Source organism: Sapajus apella, unplaced genomic scaffold (genome assembly GCF_009761245.1).
Source record: "Sapajus apella isolate SASKATOON/1434 unplaced genomic scaffold, GSC_monkey_1.0 scaffold25, whole genome shotgun sequence".
NCBI classification, from domain to species: domain Eukaryota; kingdom Metazoa; phylum Chordata; class Mammalia; order Primates; family Cebidae; genus Sapajus; species Sapajus apella.
The window spans coordinates 19,991,947-20,012,594 of NW_022436965.1; the positions used below are offsets into that span (position 1 = coordinate 19,991,947).

Consider the following 20,648-nt stretch of genomic DNA (forward strand, 5'->3'; position numbering starts at 1 on the left):
TAGGCATTTGGCTATAGGAGAATGGTTCTGGCCAGACATATAAATGTGGAAGTCATTAGCATTTAAATGATATTCGAAGTCAAGAGAGTCAATTGGATCACGAAGTCAGTGAGTTAGACAAAGAAAAGCAAAGCAGTGATCCCTGGAATATGGAGTACTCCAAGGGTTTGGAGGTTGGGGATATGAAGGAGAATCAACATGTGATGTAGAAGAAATAGCCAGGGAAGTTGGGGGAAAACACGGTGAAGTAAGATGAGGATGGAGAATAGGCTGTTGGTGTTAGTGAAGTGTAGGGCCTTGGTGAGAGCAGTCTCAGGGAACCGGTGTGGCTGAAAGCCTGATTAGACAAGCTTCAAGAGAGAATTACATGCTGAGCAACATAGTGAGATTCTGTCTTTACAAAAAATAAAAATAAAAAAAGTAGCTGAGGGTGGGGGCATGCACCTGTAGTCCTAGCTACATGGGGGGCTGAGGCAGAAGGAGCACTAGAGCCCAGGATTATTTGAGTGCAATGAGCTATGATCACACCAATGCACTCTAGCCTGAGTGACAGAGCAAGATTCCTGTCTCTAAGGAGAGACAGAAAGAGCATTAGAAAAGACTTAGAAAAAAGCCAGTCTAGGCATTTCTTTCAGGGTATAGTAGGAGCACTGGTGCTTTCACAAGTCTCCCTGGCTCCAGGTTTGTCCCCATTTTACCATGTCTTCCAAGCTCCTGCCAGAATTTCAGCTTAATGATCAAGGGCATGGGATTTGGAACCGATTGACCTCTGTTCAAATTCCCAACCGTGTCTCTTACTAGTTATGCGACTAAGGCAACTTTCTTACACCTCTTTGAGCCTTTTTAGAATGGGGATAATAATAATATCTATAGCAGAGAGCTGTTATAAAGATTAAATAAGATAATAAATATGGGGTGCTGAGCTTCGTAGCTATTATTGTTGCTGTTATTATTTTCCTAAAAATGCAAATCTGATTTGCATTTGACTCACTGACTCACATCAGTGAGTCTTCCTTTTTATTGTCCTTCATCATAGGGGTCCTAATTTCATATGCAGCCTTATCACCCTCTCATTTTATACTCCAGGAATATTAAAGGTACTTGTAGGCTCCTAAACCTCTAAGGAGCAAAAGCTGGAGAGCATCGGCTCTCTTCAGGGGTTAACTTCAGAAAGTGCTGCTAACAAGGACCTCCACTAGGTGGTGAGCAAGGAAAGACGGAGGTGAAGGAACGGAAATGAGTCAAGTCCACTGCTTAGCTCTACTAAAGTTTTGCAAACATCATAAATGTGTCTGAAATGCAGTTTTGCTTTGTAGTATTTGCTATTTCCAGGGGCCATCTACCACAGGTAGCCAACAGTTAGCTTAGAGTTTGTGAAAAAGAGAGGGGAGGGTGGTGGAAGAGAAGGAGGAGGAGGAGAGAGAAAAAGGAGAAAGAGGAGAACAAGAACCAAACAAAAACAAGAACAAGAACAAGTAGAAGAGAAAGAGGAGGAAAAAGAAGAGGAAGAAGAAGAACAACAACAACAATGAGGGAAGGAGGAGGAGAAAGAGAAAAAGGAAGAAAAGGAGGAGGGGAAGGAAAGATACACAGAAGAATGGAAGAAAGAATAGAAAGACAGGAGGGAGGGAAGAGAATCTATTCACATTACTTTTCTGGTCAGCAGTTCATTGTTTTTGTCAGTGGGAGGCAACAGAGGCCAGTCTAGGAAAGGGGTGGGGAAAGAGGAAAGAGAAGAGAAGGGGAGGGAAAAGGGGAGGAGGAGGATGTGAGACTGGGTTAGAGAATTGAAAGGAAGCAAGGCTTTCTGGTGACATTCAGTGCAGTCTCCCTGCAGCACAGCACGCTCCTCTTGGGCAAGAACCTGAGACCCCTTGTGCTAAGTCAAGAGGCTGAATGGGCTGCAGAAGAACTAGAGAAGGACCAAGCAAAGCCATGGTGAGCCTTTGAGCCTAAAAGACTTCTAGATGCCCAGATAGAAACTCTTGGGGCTGTAGAGGCAGGTGGCAAAGATAGGAAGCACCCCATTTCAATTCTGGTTTTAAAAACGATAGAAACTAAAAATTTTCTCAGACTCTCAAAAAAGTGATCCTGAAATCTTTCTTCTCAGATGTGGTAATTTCCTCTTGACTTTGTCTCTGGGGAGACTCCTGAAGAGGTACTATTGAAATCAGATCTTTTGCAATAAATGCTATGTCTACATGAGAAGTGATACACTTTGGAAGATAGAATTTTAAGGTGTGCAGGAAATCTGTGACTTTGTCATTTCAGTTACTCAAAATGTATTTCTTTCCATTTAAAAAAAAGAAATATTTCTCTTTCTGGTGTCTGTTTGGCTAATTGTTTTAGTTATTTGAGGCACTGACCCATTATGATCAAGTGTGAGGCTATAACATAAATATAAGCATCAATAGTTAATTAAGCACCAACAAGACTTTTAAAAATATACATACTAAATATTAAACAGTTTCATCTAACAGCTCAGCAGAAAAGCAGGTACAAAAATTACTGAACCAAAGAAAAGATTCAGGGCAGTACTGATTAGCAAGTTGAAAGTAAAGCACAAAAGTAAAATAAAACAAAACTATGCATCAGTTCTGATGTAAATTTAAAGTACTTTTTCATCTATGTCTGAGAAACCTGTTACCTCAGACAGGGTTAGTATGCATGTGTGTTTTAATTTGAATATTAAGAAAGTTGTAAGCACCACCTGAAGGGCTGTAAATGTGTGGTTTAAGAGCATAAATCTAAATGTAATTTTGTATTTCATTTGCAGATATTTCCATGGAAATGTCAGAGCATCCAGAGGGACTTATGGAACATCTTCAAGTTGTGGGGGTGGACAATGCTGTGTTGTGGTATGTTATGATATTTACATATCACTAAGTCTATTTTACTTATATTTATTTTTCTTAAATATCCACAGGTTATACATAGTCTAAGGGAAAATTATTACACAGAGAGCTGTTAATTCCATCCCTTCTATGAACATCTCTTTTCTTCTTACCTTTAGTTCTTCCCAGAAACTCCTGAACACTATTTTTAATCTACCATGGCCCGTGCTATAGGGTTCAAATCCCAACAACCCCACAAAATTCTCCAATTATAAAGGAATAACGTTAATTAAGAAATCTCTGTTAAGGCACTTACAATCTGTACCAAATATTTAGCACCTCATTTTCTATTTTTTATTAATAGTTCAGTGTACATTAATGTCATTTCTACAATTACAATATGAGCTCATTAAGGGATGGAACTTTATAGATTTTGGTCCTCCCATTGATGTGACGATTTCTTTTTTTTTTTTTTTTTTTTTTTGAGACAGAGTCTCACTCTGTCACCAGCCTGGAGTGCAGTGGTGCGATCTCAGCTCACTGCAACCTCTGCCTCCTGGGTTCAAGCAAATCTGCCTCAGCCTCCAAGTAGCTAGAACTACCGGCATGCGCTACCACGCCCAGCTAAGCTTTGTATTTTTAGTAGAGGCAGGGTTTCACCATATTGGCCAGGCTGGTCTGGAACTCCAGACCTTGTGATCCACCCGTCTCAGCCTCCCAAAGTGCTGGGATTACAGTGAGCAACCACTCCCGGCCTGATGTGACAAATTTTATATCTGATTCTTGAAGACTCTCCAGCAATAGCTTTGAACTTGGTTTTTCATTTCCTAAGTAAACTAATGTCTTCTTACTCCCTAGCATGGATTTTCAGCTCTAGCCAAGCAAACATGTTAACTCTGCCCTTCACATATTCTTTATGCCATGTCTGCTTTGTGTCACATGGAAACTTAGTGCTGTCTTCCTACAACAGGTATTTTCTGAGTCCCTGCAATGTGTGAAATCCATGATAGGCACTGAGGACACAGCAGTGGGCACAACAGTTTTTTCCCTCTTAGAACTTGCATTCTAGTGGAATGCTCATTCAAAGCTCTGTTCAAAATGTTTATTTTATGATGCTCTTTACCATCAATCATATCTGTTTCTTTACGGTATCAAACAGTGATTCATGTAGATCATACCATGCTTAGGACGCCATATATTACTATGAAGTCATTGTGTCTTTATGTGTTTAATTGGGTATCTTCGAAGCCCTCATATTTGAAGGATCCATATGTTTATTAAACATCATTAGTTGAGTCTCTTTGCGTATAGAACATGATCTAATCAATTTCATGAACCTCTATCTTTTGGCTTTGTAAATTGTTCTTTATAAAAATTATGCAGTGAGATATATAAGAGTTGAGTGGTATATTGGGCTTTCCCAGAAGCAGTTCTTCCTATGGTAAAATAAAATGTTTTTGATATAAAAGAGATTACTTAAAAGTACACCACTCTTCTTCCTGTCCTTATTACTCTTCTTCCATGGGTACATATGTGTTGGCTTTCAAGAAATTATTCCAGGATTAAAAACTATAGTGTAAATTGTATAGCTATAAGATACTATACTGTAATTAGTTGTAAATCATTAACAGCTACTAAGAAAAAGAAATATGAGTGTCTAAAATACAGTGGTTAAATTTCACCTGAAATAATTTGGTGACAAAATTAATAAGAAAATAAACCTAGAAAGCCACTAAATTTGTTTAAACTAAATTTGTTTAAAATAGAACCTTAGATAAAAGCATTTCATATGTAAGCCAGAAGGTCTAGGTTCTACTTCAAATCTGCAAACAACTATTCTGTGATCCTGAGACAGTCACATACCCTCTTAGGCTCTGTTTTTACATCTCTATTAAGTGTCTCACTCAGCCTGGAGTAGTGCTAGGTTCTTTTTAGCTGTTACATTTTGTAAGTCTGCATAGGTCACACTGTTGTCTTGCAGATTTCCTGGCACATCATGGAACCGACTGCTGGACTTACCATTATTCTGAAAAATCCATGAACTGGCAAAGGGCTAGGAGATTCTGCCAAGACAGTTATACAGATTTAGTTGCCATACAAAACAAGGCAGAAATTGAGTACCTGAATAAGACTCTGCCTTTCAGTCATTCTTACTACTGGATAGGCATCCGGAAGATAGGAGGAATATGGACGTGGGTGGGAACCAACAAATCTCTCACTGAAGAAGCAGAGAACTGGGGAGCTGGGGAGCCCAACAACAAGAAGAACAAGGAGGACTGCGTGGAGATCTATATCAAGAGGGCCAAAGATGCCGGCAAATGGAATGATGATGCCTGCCACAAACCAAAGGCAGCCCTCTGTTACACAGGTAGGGAGTAACAAGATGGCTACACTGCCTCAGACTCAGGAAGGACCACAGTTAAGAGAATAAGCAGATTAATCACATGGAAAGGTGAGGGGGATGAGAACAGCTGCTGGTTCATTCTAAAATATGTCTAGCCCTCTGCATAATCTTGTACCACGTCACTTCTGAGCATTTCTGGTGTGTAAGATTTGTCTCTATGCACAAAAGCTATACCCCTAAGTCAAGTTACATCAAAACGATAGGTGTATGTAGGAAGTACGGAGGAAGAACTAGACAATCAGTGCCTTTGATAATAAGGCAGGGGAGGAGAAGCTGAGAGCTGGGGCCATTTGGGAACTTAGGCTCACAACACTTTAGTTTTCATATTGTGAAGCAGGGAACGTGGAACTGCATGCTTCTTTCTTGGTCTAATCTTATACAATTTTAGATAAAAATGGCACTATCTTTGGTGTATGAATATTTCTGTAAATATTTTACAATTCCAAAATAGCCAGGAATTTTCCAAGTGATGTTTTAATAGCGAACCATAATTAATTTGGTCTCTTGTAAATTGGACTCTACTGTTTTAGCAACTTTGGACTTTTTAACCTTTGTGATTTCTATCAAGAAAGGGATTGCCAAGAAATAATTGCCTGCAGAAATTATTGAGGTCAGGCCATCATTTAACCTTCTTATTACATTATAAACAAGTAATTTCAAGAGTTTTGAGGTATGCCACTAAGTCTCATATAAGCATTACAGAATATTAGTATTGGTGATTTCATTCCTAAAGCAAATAAATGTCTATGGCTATATGCTTTGTATATTCTGTAGGTAAAAATTTTAGCATATGATTTTATGCTATGAATATACAAACAAACCTTTCCTGATTATTTAAATCATCTCAGAAAAAGGTTATCTACGTTCAAATAAATGACTTTGAGTACTGAAATGTAATCACATTAATTTTTTTTCTGACCTCCTTAAAGCTTCTTGCCAGCCCTGGTCATGCAGTGGCCATGGAGAATGTGTAGAAATCATCAATAATTACACCTGCAACTGTGATGTGGGGTACTATGGGCCCCAGTGTCAGTTTGGTAAGTCTCTTTCCTTTCTTTGCTTCTTCTTAAAATAAAGTCAAGGGAATCATTATAGCTTATGATGGAAGCTCGTTGAAACAAAATAATACTAGCCATTCTGAGAAATGGGAAGTTTTGATCAGAATGCTCTGCTTTCACAATGTTGTTACTTTTCCGTAAAGGTTTCATAAGTCAACATGAAGTTTCAATTCACTTCTCAACAAGTCTTTTTGAGTACCACAAGGAGCACAGTGTTGGGGTAAAAGCTGTCAGGTTACAATAAGGGATGAGCATGGTAGATTCCTGCTGTCAAGAAGCTCACAATCTAATGAGCTTGTTAGATTAATTAGAACTCTAAGGTCTGGAAGAAACTATGCCATTTATCATTAGGAGGCTGAGTTACCAAGAAGGTAATCTTGCTTTTTCCTTCTAGTACTTCCTTTCCTTCTTGCAGTTCTCCACACTTAATACATGTGCTCTGTAACTCACTGACTTTGTTCCTGGCCTTTTCTCTCATTTTGCACATGGCCAACAAACACATCATCTTTAAGACATAGTTCAAAGACAATTTCTTCTAGGAAGCTTTCTTAGTTTTGATAGCTCCACATATTTCTTCCTTATTTCTCCCACATATGTTGAAGTCATCTGTTCACCTGCCCATCTCTTCTGGTACTGTAAGCTTCTTGAGATCAGGAAGTGCCTTCTTTATCATCGCATCTTTGGGATTCACAAAATGCCTGGTGTATATCAGGCACTTGCTTGTGAGCCTTAATTGAATTGGACAATTTAATTTTTTTAAAATGTAATGTTTGTAAAGAATAAATAATTAAAACAGAAATAAATTTCAATGTCAACCAACTGAAATGGATCTATAGAACTAACTCATTTCACTTGATCCCTGGGCCATGATTCCTTCCTAATACTCTACCCCTACCACATTTTTGAACTTTATTTTTTAGCGCTTATATTATTGGTGTGACTATTTCACTCATTTTTAATTATTGGTATACCTATTTCACTCATTTTTAACGTTTTACTTTTTTTTTTTTTGTCTTGGTTTCTGTCATCTCATTCTTTTCTCCTTCTCTTTCTACCTGTGATCATTTCTCCTGGGATCCTTCATGGGCACTTACCCAGGACCATAAATTATTATGATGTCTCAGCTTTTATCCTTTGTCTATTGCTCTTCTGACTCTAATCTACATGTCTCCTTTGGTCAAACTTACTGACATTTTTGGACTCAGAAATCTATGTGATCTTTGGACTGACAAACCTATCTCCAGTTCTGAACTCAAATATGCTAAGGATGTCCTTTGGGATGTTCAACAGACTCTAAAATCAATTGTTCCCAGACAGCTTTCCTTTTTGTACTTCTATGTCTTATATCAGTATATGGAATCACCATTTGCATGGGCACCTTGGTATGAGACTCTCTTAACTGCCCAACATTAATGCGGGGTAACGTTCTACCAGTTTTTACAACTTAGTGCTTTTCTAATTTGTCTTCCACTAACACTTGTCAACTCTACTACCATTGCCCCTGTTATCTTTCGCCTAGATTCTTGTAATAGTCTACTAGATGAGTTCTAAAATTTTAAATTAGCTCCCCTCAGATATATTATTCATGCTACAGGCAGACTGATCAATTAAAAGCAATTAAAACACATCACACATATGTGACAATCCACCCATTAATTTCTACCTACTATTTTGCACTACAAGGTGAAATCTAAGCTCTTCAATCCCCAGAGTAATGCTTGATATATAATAGATACTTGTTAAATCAATGAAAAAAGATAACATTTTCTCTTAGCTCCTATCTTCATCCCTAATGTCATCTCATATAATTTCCAAATACAAAAATTCTTCTGATTCCTTGAGTCCATTCTTCACTGAAGTCTCGAGAGCAAGGTAGCAATAATGGCTGAAATTTGGCAGATGAGGAATAGGACATGAAATTTGTACTGTTTACCACTGGCATGGCAGGGTCTAAAACATGAAGACTTTAATTTCCAAGTCTTACATTTACCTTTTGTACCACCAATCAGGAAAGGGAAATAGGTACAGTTTCTGGAGAGGGTTGTCAAAATCAAGAGTTAAAATTCTGGAACTGAGCTAGAATAGATGAAGACAGAATTGAGGTCAAAATGCTTCCTAAGCTTTCATATTCTCTCCTTGCAAAGAAGAGTTATTATGGAGACTTACTCTTTCTCTAAACGTCCTACTCCCAATACGCTAGTAGATTCAGGGGCTCTGATGGGATAGCTATTTCCCAACTGAGGTGGTGATTCCCAGTTAAACCTATGTGGGTTTAAGCATTCTCCCTCCAGATAATGCCAAAGATAATAATGTAAAGACCAGCTAATGTATAATTAGAAACTGAAGTTGGAGAGTATAAATAACCTTTCTTAAAGGTGCATGGTTATCAAGTGGCTGAGCTAGGATTCAAATCCAGACAACAGGTCCTCTTAACTCTTCCCCATACTGTTTCTTTGCCTATTGAAGTGATTCAGTGTGAGCCTTTGGAGGCCCCAGAGCTGGGTACCATGGCCTGTACTCACCCTTTGGGAGACTTCAGCTTCAGCTCACAGTGTGCCTTCAACTGCTCTGAGGGAACAAACTTAACTGGGATTGAAGAAACTACTTGTGGACCATTTGGAAACTGGTCATCTCCAGAACCAAGCTGTCAAGGTGAGTAACTTCAGACAAGAGGCTTTGTCATGTTGATCCTGGGCTTACAGTCAGAACATTCAGTAAAAGTTTGCTGAGAAGTCAAACTTAGGAGCCTAATTTAACCTAACTTAGTTTAACCTACTGTGATGTTTTTCAAAGGACTTGTTCTTACTAAATTTTTTTGAAAAACCTCCCAAACAAAAAGTAAAAACCAAATACCCCAAATGTCATCTCACAGTTGGTAATATGATTTATAGGAATACAGCATGGTTATACTGTGGTTTTAATTTTTCTCATTGCCATAGCATAAATAATATCTTGCTGAAGCTCAGTTAAATTTTGGTCCTTCTCCTCTCAATAACACCTACTTTATGTGGTGTCCTACTTAACACCAACCAATTTCCTCCTCAGGGTAGTAGAGGTCTTTCTTGGTTGTTTTATTTGGCTTATTCTTAAAACCATCTTTTACTTTTCCTTGTGCATAAATTTTTAGGAGAATAACAACTGAAAAACAAAAACACAATATCTTGATCTTTTTAAGTTTGAAAAATGGCAGAATTTTTTTTTTTTTCTTTTTTAACTACCAACCTTATCCCCATCTGGGAGAAAACCAATACCATCTGAACTTGTGAAGTTTTGGTTAAATTTTCCACAAGTATGCCCCTGACGCATTAGTTTAAGTAGTTTAATTCTTAGAAGTGCTATCAAAATCCTTTACTGAAATCACAGAACTGTCAACCCACCTACTGAATTTTACAGAAGTTGGACTTGCTTCAGTGACTAGGGATGTTTTTCAAAACTGCTTGGGTAGATATTAGACCAGGTGAAAAGGCGGAGTTTCTCTGAGAATATTCCATGAGCATCCTTGATGCAGAGGCCATGTGGCATGGTACTTCCAGCAGAAGTGGAGGGTCACCTTAGCTGTGGCAGCAGCCTGGAGGAGCCACTCCTCTCCCCACCAGCTTTCAGTGCTTCCTTACCTTCATCTCTCATTCACTATCCACCATCATTCTCTAAGAAAACAAAGCCAAGCCTGGAAGCTTTATCAGAAGTAATGTAGTCAGGTGGCTCCGGCTAAAAATCCTTTGCTCAAGGGAGAGTCTCTACTCAGAAATACTGTTTTGTCTTTTTTTTCTTTCTTTCTTTTTAATTGAAGCGATTCAGTGTGAGCCTCTATCAGCACCAGATTTGGGGACCATGAGCTGTAGTCACCCACTGGCCAGCTTCAGCCTTACATCTGCATGTACCTTCAGCTGCTCAGAAGGAACTGAGTTAATTGGGGAGAAGAAAACCGTCTGTGAATCATCTGGAATCTGGTCAAATCCTAGTCCAATATGTCAAAGTGAGTAAGTTTGTCCTGAAAAACTGGAGACTTAGACATGGATTTGATGGATGAACAGATGTGAGGAAAGAGATACATAAACGTTTATATTTTGTTTTGCTAAGTAAATGTGGCTTAAAAATAAATTTGTATGCTTAATTCACTGTAAAATCTTTGGCTGCTCTTGCCTCCTCCTTTAATGGCAACCATTTCTTTTTTTCATTCTCACCTCTTGCCATCTTAACTCTTAAAATCTGAACTCACTGATTTACTTTTTATCCATTATTCTATTCCACTACAACCTAACATCTGCGTTGGCCCATTGAAATGCCTCTAAAAGGTCACCAATGACCACCTACTTCCCAAACTAATGGATACTCCTGAATTATCATTCAGCTAATGCCCCCAAATCTGTCTGAACATGAGAAGAATCATGTCTTCTTCGTCTTTGTATACCCTCCACCTGACACAGTGCTTGGCAATAGGTGCTAAAGCAAATGCATGTTAAGTTAGCATGTGAACCGTTACCCATGTCTGCCCCTGAGACTATCTGCATGGATGACAAAAGTCTTTAAGTGGTAGGGTCTGCAGAAGCTGTCAGAAACGCTGATCTGGATGTGCTGTGTGTCCAGGGCCACGGAGTAGAGTGGGTGAGCACAGAAAGGCAGGGAGCCCTTTAGCAGAGGACTGTATATTAGGCCTATCAGACACATTTCCCTCTAAGGCCTAGCTAGTGTTCATTTCCTCCTTCTCTTCATCAAGCCAAAGATGCCCTCTGTCTGAAGCTTCCAGGAACTTGAGCCTTCTCTCCATCATATATGGGTGTGGGGATCAAAGCACCTTGAAAAGGTTCATCAAAGTAATGGGGAGAACTAAGGATAGAATCAGTCCCTCTGCCAACACGTAAAAAGTAGGTTCCTTCCAATGTTGGTATCAGGAAACAGATTTTTTTTATACCAGCGTTTTTAAATAGAGGCTCCCAAATGAACTTAGTTTACAGTTACAAGAGTATCTATAAATATGCCCTTTTACTTATTTGTGAAGCAAGTAGAGGGAAGTGGTAGGGCTACCTCATTTGAAAGAGATTAGTGCAGGTCCTTGGCATGGAAACAAGTGCTTATTTTTGCACAACTGCTTTAAAGTAAAAGCATTAATGATTTTCTTTGACTGATGAATTATCCAGTTCAGATCACTGGCTTTTATTTTTCCTGAAGTTGTGTTAGGCTTTCTAGCTCTTCTCTGTGTTTCAGAGTTCCAACCATTGAACAAGTCCATGGAGCTAAATACGGTGTTGACCACCATTTTTGCCAACATTTTTAGGTGTATTCCCAGGAACTCTGAACCACAAATCTGGGGATTGAGATTCTGTAGGCATTGGACTAGTGAGGCTGGTCCAGTTTTTGCCTATGCTGTAGACTTATCATAGACCTTCCCATGCCTGTTTCCTCATCTGTCAAATGGCATCACATGGGCTACTACTGAAAGATGTAAGAAGGAAAAAAGTCAAATATCATGAGATGGACTAAGGAAATAATGCTTGTGGTCTCATGCTATGTGCCTTACTGTTTACTCTTTCAGAATTGGACAGAAGTTTCTCAATGATCAAGAATGGCGATTATAACCCCCTCTTCATTCCAGTGGCAGTCATAGTTACTGCATTCTCTGGGTTGGCATTTATCATTTGGCTGGCAAGGAGATTAAAAAAAGGTATGTGCCTGACCCCAATCATCCTGTCTTTATTCCTACCTTGGGTAATGATGGCAGAACTGAGAGATAGAGAACAGGATGGGTTATTACACACTGCCCCCTGGGATAAGGTGGCTATATCTAAATAATTTAAGGACTTTGAGGCTGTAAATCACCTTAACAAGAAAACTATTTATTTCCAAATTCTGAAATCTTTTAATAAAGTGTTTGTAGAATCAAAAGAATAGAATCAGTCACCCGTATTTAGTGAGGGGTTAGCTGGCTAAGGCTATTTTATAAGCAAGGGTAAAAAAAATTAGTGGGTTTGTTTTTAAATTTTTTACCTTGGAGTCATTTCTGTACAAGATCTCAACCGATAACTTGAAAACTGCATACTCCTGCGGTGGGAATCAGTGTGGGGCAAACAGGAAACAGATAACGGGCAATTACGCTAGTTACAGTTATGCCAACAAAGAAAACAGAAGCCCCCAAAATCACAGGTTTTGTAGGAAGCTCAGGGTATCTTTAATATGAGATTAAATAGTCTTCATCTGTGGGCCTGGCTCCATGGCTCTTACCTGTAATCCTAGCACTTTTGGAGGCTGAGGCAGGAGGATTACTTGAGCTCAGGAGTTCAAGACCTGCCTGGGCAACATGTGAAACTACCTCTCTACAAAATACCAAAAATTAGTCAGGCACGGTAGCATGCAAATGTAGTCCCAGGTACCCAGGTGAGTGAGGTGGGAGATCACTTGAACCCAGGAAGTCAAGGCTGCAGCAAGCCATGGTAGAAGCACTGCACTCTAGCTGGGCAACAAAGTGAGACCCTGTCTCAGAAAAAAAAAGTCTTCATTTGTAAAATATCTTCCAGTATTACCAACTTACAAATAATTCTGCTTTCCAAAAATTTTAGTTGTAGGTTGGTCGTTTAAACATGAAGAATATTTTTCCTATAGAGACAATGGTAGAAGTAATGGCTACGTTCCCAGGCTAAACCTAAGAGTTTTTCTAGGACAAAATATAGTTCATGGCATTTACAAGGATAAAAGTAAAAAGTCCTAAATCTGCATGTGTGTGTTTGAGGGTGTGTATGCGTGTCTATGTGTCTGTGTCGTGTGTGTGTGTGTGTGTGTGTGTGTGTGTGTATACACATATACGGAGAAAGAGAGAGACAAAGAGATAATTTATGGGCTTTCTGGGTTCTAATAGCTAGAAAAAGGGCACAGGTAACTATTTAGAGCATGGTAGCCAATGAAGTGACCAGAGTCTTTACCCCTATTCTTCTGTCCTCAGATGAATCTTCTGACTCTAGCGCTTTGTCCCCTGCCCTAGCAGTCTTAGTTTGAGACTTTGGCTCCTTTCTTTTGGGAAAGGAATAAGGAAGGGCTCCAGAAACATGTGTCCTGTGCATGGACTCATCTAGACACATTCTGTTCTCCTGGCGTTATCATTCTCTGATTAGTCACTACTATTGGCCTGTTTGGTAACTGAGAAAACCAAGACAATGATGTTTTAGGCCAAATCTCAAAAACCCCATATCAGCAGGCCCCAGAGTCAGAGATTAGACGCCCATCCAGATACATCTTCAAAAACTACTGGTCTTCAGATTTGTGAACTGTTTTCTTCCTCGGTTGGAAGAATTTCCCACCTAAACCAACACCCAGGGTTAGATGAAGTCATGAAACTGAACACATGCCCCCCTAGTTCCCTTTTCTTCAAAAAGAAACTCTCTCAGTAGGAACAGATTCTTAATCATCTATTGCTGTTAGTTTCATTGTCCCTAAAAAAAAAAATTATGTGAAGTTAAACAAACAGAATCTAAAGCTAATTCAGATTTGATTCTCCCTGCTCAAGTGCATTTGGTCATCAGCAGGCTGAATTTTAGAAGAAAAGATTGCAAATACTAGTCTTTCATACTGTAAAGGATTAAGACAGTAATGGAGCAGTGTCTAAGTGCTAGGACCCGAACTAAATTCTTTGAATATATTTTATTTTATCAATCCAATGAGGATGATACAATTATCATGCCTCTTCAACAGACGAAGAAACTGTAGTTTAGAGAAGATAAGCAGTTGTTCAAAGACACACTTCTCTACGAGTGGCAAAACAGGGCTTGCACCTGGGTGGGATGATTCTAGAATGCCAGTGTACAGCCACTGAAATATATTGCCTCCCAAATGATTCTTTCTGCTCAAAGAGTTTTCTTTTTAAAGTTATCTACTTGTTTATATTCTGCTTTTTTTCAAAAATAATGTGAGATAGTACAAAATGCATTCAGTATAGCAAATTAAAATTAGTTAAAAAGTAAGAAAAACAAAGTTAAATTTAAACTGAAAATTTAAACTGGGTTCCTTAAAAGAACCAAGGTTGAAGTTATGGCACAAAATGTAAGCCACAAAGTCCCATATACTTGGTAGGAGAAGGTCTCAGATTTTGCTCTGAGTTTCCTTGCAGCCAGTCAAAGGAGAAACATGTGATATTCCTTGTGTCTGTAAGATAAACACACATTAGTTACTCAGATGAGGCTGTGTAATTCCTACCAACAAGACCAAAGTGAAATTCTCTTGTGGATTCTCATAGAGAAGATGCTGTGAGGTATAAGGGCACATAGTCTTACAGTATCAGCAGCTACTCCTCAAGGGAAGAATCTGTAGGTAGGATGAGATGGCAGATTGGGAAGGGTTTATAAACACTTGAATGGGCATATTGGGTCTCACAACCAGGCAATGTAGCCTACACTTCTGTCTTTTTTAGTAGCACAGAGAATGGAATAGAACCCCGAGAGGCACCTGCATCAACATGTCTGTCCTGTTTATCTACCACTGTTTATTAGAACACCAAGCCAGTTCCCCAAATCCCCTTTGACACAGATGGGGTCCACCTAACAAATACCTAATACACTTCAAAAGACAGTTTTGAGAGTGGGAGTCTTCCTTCTCTCCTACTTTAAAACTTTAAATTATCTGATTTTTGCTAATGTCATTTCTCTGTTTTCTATTTTTAGACAAGAAATCCCAGAAAAGGTAAGTTTTATCAGTGGCAAGGAGTTTCCACGTCTGCTGATCCCTTCTCTACTTCCTTAAGTTACTTCCTGCTCTAGCGAGACACCTTAACCCCATAGTAGTTTATTTACCTGGGTTCCTCATCCAAATGACCAGATAAGGTGATAAATCTACTAGCCTTCTTTCAGAGCTGTGCTTTTTGGTGCTAGTGGAGCTGAATGAATGAATGAACAAGTAATTCCGTATTAGAAAAGGGCAGTTGATATAAAGGGAGCTTTTTCTGGTTGCCTCAGAATTTTCTCTGAGGGTGAAAAACATTGTGCTATGTTCTTTTTGTTCTGGCTGAACATGAGGCCCTAAATATATTACTTACGAAAGAATCAACTGAACAACCATTTATTGAGAAATGAATAAATGCTTGTTCAATTGAATATTTGCATTCAATTGCTCTACTAGGCATTGACCTTCAGAAATGTAGGAAAGGTAGGGAGCATGAATTCTTCCTACAGCTTCCCCAAGGAGGCAATTATTTTTTAGTTTGGTCTTGAAGCTCAAATTTCTTCAACTGGAGAAATTGCATAGTGGGAGGACATGCAGACATGTCAAAGTGCATGGCCCATCTGGCAGAAATGAAGATGGTAAAATATTTCTCAGTTTCTAGGGTTTAGTGACTTGCTCTGGAATTTTAAGAATGAGTGTAAGTAAAATTAACTATGAAAGGAAGACTTTGGTGACATATTCAGTACCCAGCTGGACAACTGAGCTCCCTTTAAAATGCTAGAAATGAAGTGAAATGATTTCTGAAGGGATTGGATGCTGGTTTGGGCAACCATCCTACCAACCACAGACTTAGTATGGACCATTGCTTAGAATGCAAAGGAAAAAGTGGGGAAAGACACCAAAAGCCAGATCATAAAGTAATTTATAAGCCATGTGATATGGGCTTTATCTTGAGGTCTTTTGGGATATCACTAAAGCGGTTTAAACAGTGAGTGGCCTTGCCTCCTGCATCTTATGAAGGTCAACCTGCAGAGCAGTATGGCAAGTGTGGGAGACAAGTGGCAAACAGACTTGTTTTGGAGGCATTTGAAGTTATTAGGTTAAAACTGACGGTGCCTGCCTAGGGAAATGGTAGTAAGAATGGGCTCATGAAATCAGAGGAGGTGATATTAACTGAATGTGTCTGTTAATTGGCTAAAAGGGAGAGAGAAGAATAAAATTATCATCTTTCTGACCTGGAAAGTGGCAGATGGTAGTACTGTTTACTTCTGAGAAGGGAACATAAAAGAGTGAGAGGTTTTGGGGGTAAAGATTGTGGGTTCAGCTTTATACTGAGCTTTTGGTGTCTGCACATCATTCACTGTGGTTCACTGGGCCTATCCACAGCACAGGGCCACGTTGGGGAAGGAGATGTGGGTTTGGGTCCCTCACATTTCAGGAGTTAACTGCTATCTCAGGAATGGGTACGATCATCCAGGAAGGGTGTGTGTGCTCCGAGAATGGAGGAGGAGAGAGGAGGGGAGCCAGGGAAACATCATTATCTAACAAGTCGGCCAAGGGAAAGAGAAATGATGAAGAGGTTGCCAGGCAGGGAGAAGGAAGAGGAGGAAGAGTGTGGGGTCATGAATGCCAAAGAAAGAGAGAAAGGGGAACGGTCTCAAACATTGCCAGGAGAAGCAGTAAGTATCCCCTCGATGCAACAAGGGTGTCAGTGGGGAGACCATTTTCAGTGCAGATATCAAAACAGAGGTCATATGGCCAAGTGCTGAGCATCACTGAGGATGAGAAAGTAGAGACAGAACATGCAGTCAGCTCTTTTAAAAAGTTTGGCTGTGAAGAACTGGGGCAGGGGTAACTGGAGATGTTTGATCGGTGGAGCCTCTTTTTATTCTTTTTAATTACTCTGTCTTCTCTTTAATAGTGTAAATGGAGTCTAGTGAGGAAAAGCTTCTTTCTCTGGGCTGGTCTCCCTATGTCTGTGGCAGGAAACCCACAAACTGTGAAGATTTCTTTCACACTCCGACCTACTGAGTGAAAGTATTTTCTGGCACAATCTACCCAGAGCTGTTTTCTGGCTACAGGAACCACCTGTTTTAATTGCCACTAGATGGAAACAGATCAACTAGATTTTTTTTTTAAGATGTCCTTGAGGCACAGGAAGAGGTATTGGTTGGAAGAATACTAGCAATAAGCTAATTACCATGCTAAGAAAATTGCTGTACTAAGTTTAATGGTTCACTGATTTTTTATAATCAATTAATAGTTGTTCATTGAACTTTTTTTTGTGTTGGAAAATGCTAAACATGCTTGAGACAAGAGGAGTACGGCTTGCCCCTGATTTCAGGGAGATTATTACCTAGCTGGGGAGTTACGACAGGAATATAGAAAGAAAAAATCAGAAAAATACAAGGCAGAGTATGGTAATGGCCAATGAGTGCTATATTTAAGAAGGGAAAAATCACTTGGCTTAGTGATTATAGAAAAGCTTATAAAGAAGGTGGCACCTGGGTTGCTTTTGAAGAATAGGTAGGATTTAGGTTTACGGAGAAAAGCAGGAAAGGGAGGCAGTCTGTAGGAGGGAAATGGTGTCAGCAGTGGAATGGTAGTGAGACTATGAAGGCATTTCTCAGGGGCCAATGAGCAGAACTTTCTAGAGCCCATGGCTTATTGAGGAGTTGTTTAATCAAAGTTGGAAAGGAAGGCTGGCCCCACCAACATCAGTCTTGAATGCTTCACCAGACAGCCTAGAAGGGCCTAGCAAAGAAGAATTATTTGCCTAGTTCTCATTTATTGACCAAGGCTGTATTAATTCATAAGGATTTTAGGTCTGAATAGGATTTTGGTGGGTATGACATTCAAACTCTTTTTATAGTTGAACTTATTAAGTAACTTTTCTTTAGACCTTGAGCAAGTGATGAAGTTAGTTACAATAATCATAAACCTTTATCAAATATTAATTCCATGTTGTACACGATTATGAATGGTTTACATGTTTTAAATCATGAAATATGCCTTGAAGTCTGTGGGAGAGGGTCTATGAACATCTTCATTACAGGTAAAGAAACAGGCACAGAGAAATAAAATAGCTAGCCTGAGGTCACAATAAATGGCAATGGTGAGATCCGTACTCATCTGGATCCAGGGATCATGCTCTTAAAGCATATGCTTTTAGAACTCAAGACTCTTGACTACCAGCTTAGCGTGGTAAGTCCTAGATACTCTCCTTTTCCAGTAATGTGATTTTTTTTTTCACACTGAAACCGTTGTGTGATGGCATTGAGGAAGGGTGGGGTAGAAGAAGTAGGGTGTGTTTTCTGAACAAGTCATTTTACAGAGGTAAAATGAATACTATCACACTAAACAGTGTGCCGTTGTTTTTAAGTTCTTAGGCTAACTTTCATAGTAGTTTGTATTCATTTCCATTAGTTTTTGAATGGCGAATGAATGACTCCTTGGGCATTTGTGGTTTCATTTCTTGTTGAGTTATTTTGACTCTTCTGCAAACTGGCTCTGTTTATCACCTCATTTGGTTTCTACTGTCTAAATTCTGGCAGGGTAGAAGCTACACCCAAGATACACAGGAAGATATGATGCCAACCTCAGAGGAGGGCATATGTGAAATTTTGTTTTCAGAAACATTTCTTGTCTCTATTTTGGCAAGCATCTTTGCAGCTGCTGAACTGTGGTTTACCCTGACAGTTCATCATGAGAACAGCACCTCAGAATCTAGTTCTCCCTTTGAAAGGTGATATTAAGACATACCACATTTTGTTCTCTTGTGTCCTTTCCAAGAATAAGACAGCCGTGTCACACAAAAAAGTGTCACTTATTTCCTTAAACTAAATGTGTTACCATCTCATTAAATTATATCCCAGGATATAATTTGTCAGGAGTTTATAATTACCATCATTTCATGAGTTTTAGTTTTCTCCAATTTCATTTTCCATTTAAGCATGCCTTCTAATTTCTTGACTTTCCGCTGCTCAAAATCAATCTGCACTGTCCTTCAAACTCATTAGATCTGGAGACAAAGACCGTACCACAAAAATTTCTCCAAGTGTGGTCTGTGGGCCAGTGGCATAAGCATCACTAGAGAGCTTGTTAGGGGTGCAGAATCTCAGACTCCACTCAGACCTATGGAATCAGAGTCTGCATTTTAACACCATCTCTGAGTGGTAAGCACATGAAAGTCCGAGAAGTGCTGCTTCAGGGTTTGCTTACCATTCGTTCATGTTCAAATATTCCTAAAGGCTGGCACCTTGCCTGAGATTTTCAGCTGAAAGCATTTCCTTGCTCCTCTTCTCATCTCTCATAAATATTTACCTTTACTACTAACACTCCAAGTTTTACAAGTTTTAAACTCTTTATTATCTTTTGTTTTTCTTTCAGTATGGATGACCCATATTAAATTGCCCTCGATAAAAGAAAACTCTTGGAATACTAAAAATCACTGGATCCTTTAAATCCTCCCACGGAAACTTTTGCGTGGTGGCGCCTCCTACAACAAAGATGAAGTGTGTTTCCTTCACCGCATCTGGAAAGATTTCTACCTGACCAACAGCTCCTTCTGCTTCCATTTTGCCCCTCATTTATCTCTCAACCCCAGCCCACAGATGTTTATACAGCTCAGCTTTTTGTCTTTTCTGAGGAAAAATAAGATCATAAGTGGAAAAGATTAAGGTGGAATATGAACATGGCTGACTCCCCTCTTTCTTGACTCCTATTTCCAGTTTCAATTCACTGCTGTACCTGATGACAGACACTTCTAAATGCAGTGAAAATTTGACACATATGTGACTATGGGCTTAGTTTTCTTGCAAATCAAATTTCACATCCTGTCTTCTGTATACTGCGGAGCTACACTCTTACAAAAAGTTCACAAAGTCTATGCTGTCCTTGCTGTCTAAGTCCAGTGAAGTGACGGGGTCCTGCTCAAGTTGAAAGAGTCCTATTGCACTGTAGCCTCACCATCTGTGGATGGAGACCATCCTATTTAACTGCCTTCAGCCTCCTCACCTTCTTCGCTGCCTTTCTTTTTCAGTTGGCTGGCTTACATATGTAGTGTCTCATGAGTGCCACGCAAAAGAAGAGAAAAGAGAAATAGCCTGCATCTTTTTTTTTTTTTTTTTTTTTTTTTTAGTTTGGGGGTTTTGTGGTTTCTTTCTATGAGATCCATTCCTATTTCTTATAGTCAATGCTTCTTTTATCAGTGTATTATTAATAAGAAAACATCACTGAAATGCTAGTTGCAAGTGACATCTCTTTGATGTTATGTAGAAGAATTAAAACAGGTAGAGAAATTCCTTGGAAGAGTTAAAACAGGTAGAGAATGCTCTCCTTTCCTCTGCCCTCCAAACTTCTTATCCACTTACCTAGATTCTACATATTCTTTACATTTCATCTCAGGCCTCCCTCACCTCCACCACTTCTTTTATAACTAGTCCTTAACTAGTCCAGCTCATGATGATCTCCTCTTCCTGGCTTCTTCCTGAAAGTTAGCCTGTAATATGCAATTTTGCATTTGAATACAGCCTGCTTTTTAAGTGTTACCTAGTTTGCCTAGTTTGTTATTTTGAAAATTATCATACAAACATATGATAATATGTTTTCTCCCCAGTGAAATTTTATGCTCCTTTAGGGCAGAGATTGTGCCAGATCCCTGGAGTGTCAATAAATGAATGTTCAAATAAATCAGAAAGAGCATACATT

The 20,648-nt window shown here is 39.2% G+C and overlaps 1 protein-coding gene across 1 annotated transcript; it reads left to right on the plus strand.

Annotated features, from left to right (window-relative positions):
- Positions 1 to 1,743: 1,743 nt before the first annotated feature.
- Positions 1,744 to 20,646, plus strand: SELL (selectin L). The gene is made up of 9 exons (XM_032291438.1): positions 1,744 to 1,938; positions 2,777 to 2,858; positions 4,816 to 5,202; positions 6,168 to 6,275; positions 8,763 to 8,948; positions 10,087 to 10,272; positions 11,830 to 11,958; positions 14,942 to 14,960; positions 19,329 to 20,646. Exons 1-9 carry the CDS (start codon positions 1,897 to 1,899, stop codon positions 19,345 to 19,347), a joined length of 1,158 nt encoding a protein of 385 aa, XP_032147329.1. The 5' UTR covers positions 1,744 to 1,896; the 3' UTR covers positions 19,348 to 20,646.
- Positions 20,647 to 20,648: the final 2 nt, after the last annotated feature.

Bases quoted from the DNA above. Each gene is read 5' to 3' on its own strand.
- SELL (XM_032291438.1), top strand. From the start codon at position 1,897: ATGGGCTGCAGAAGAACTAGAGAAGGACCAAGCAAAGCCATG. The intron at 5,203-6,167 runs GTAGGGAGTAAC...ACCTCCTTAAAG, and splicing joins GGCAGCCCTCTGTTACACAG to CTTCTTGCCAGCCCTGGTCA. The intron at 6,276-8,762 runs GTAAGTCTCTTT...TGCCTATTGAAG, and splicing joins TGGGCCCCAGTGTCAGTTTG to TGATTCAGTGTGAGCCTTTG.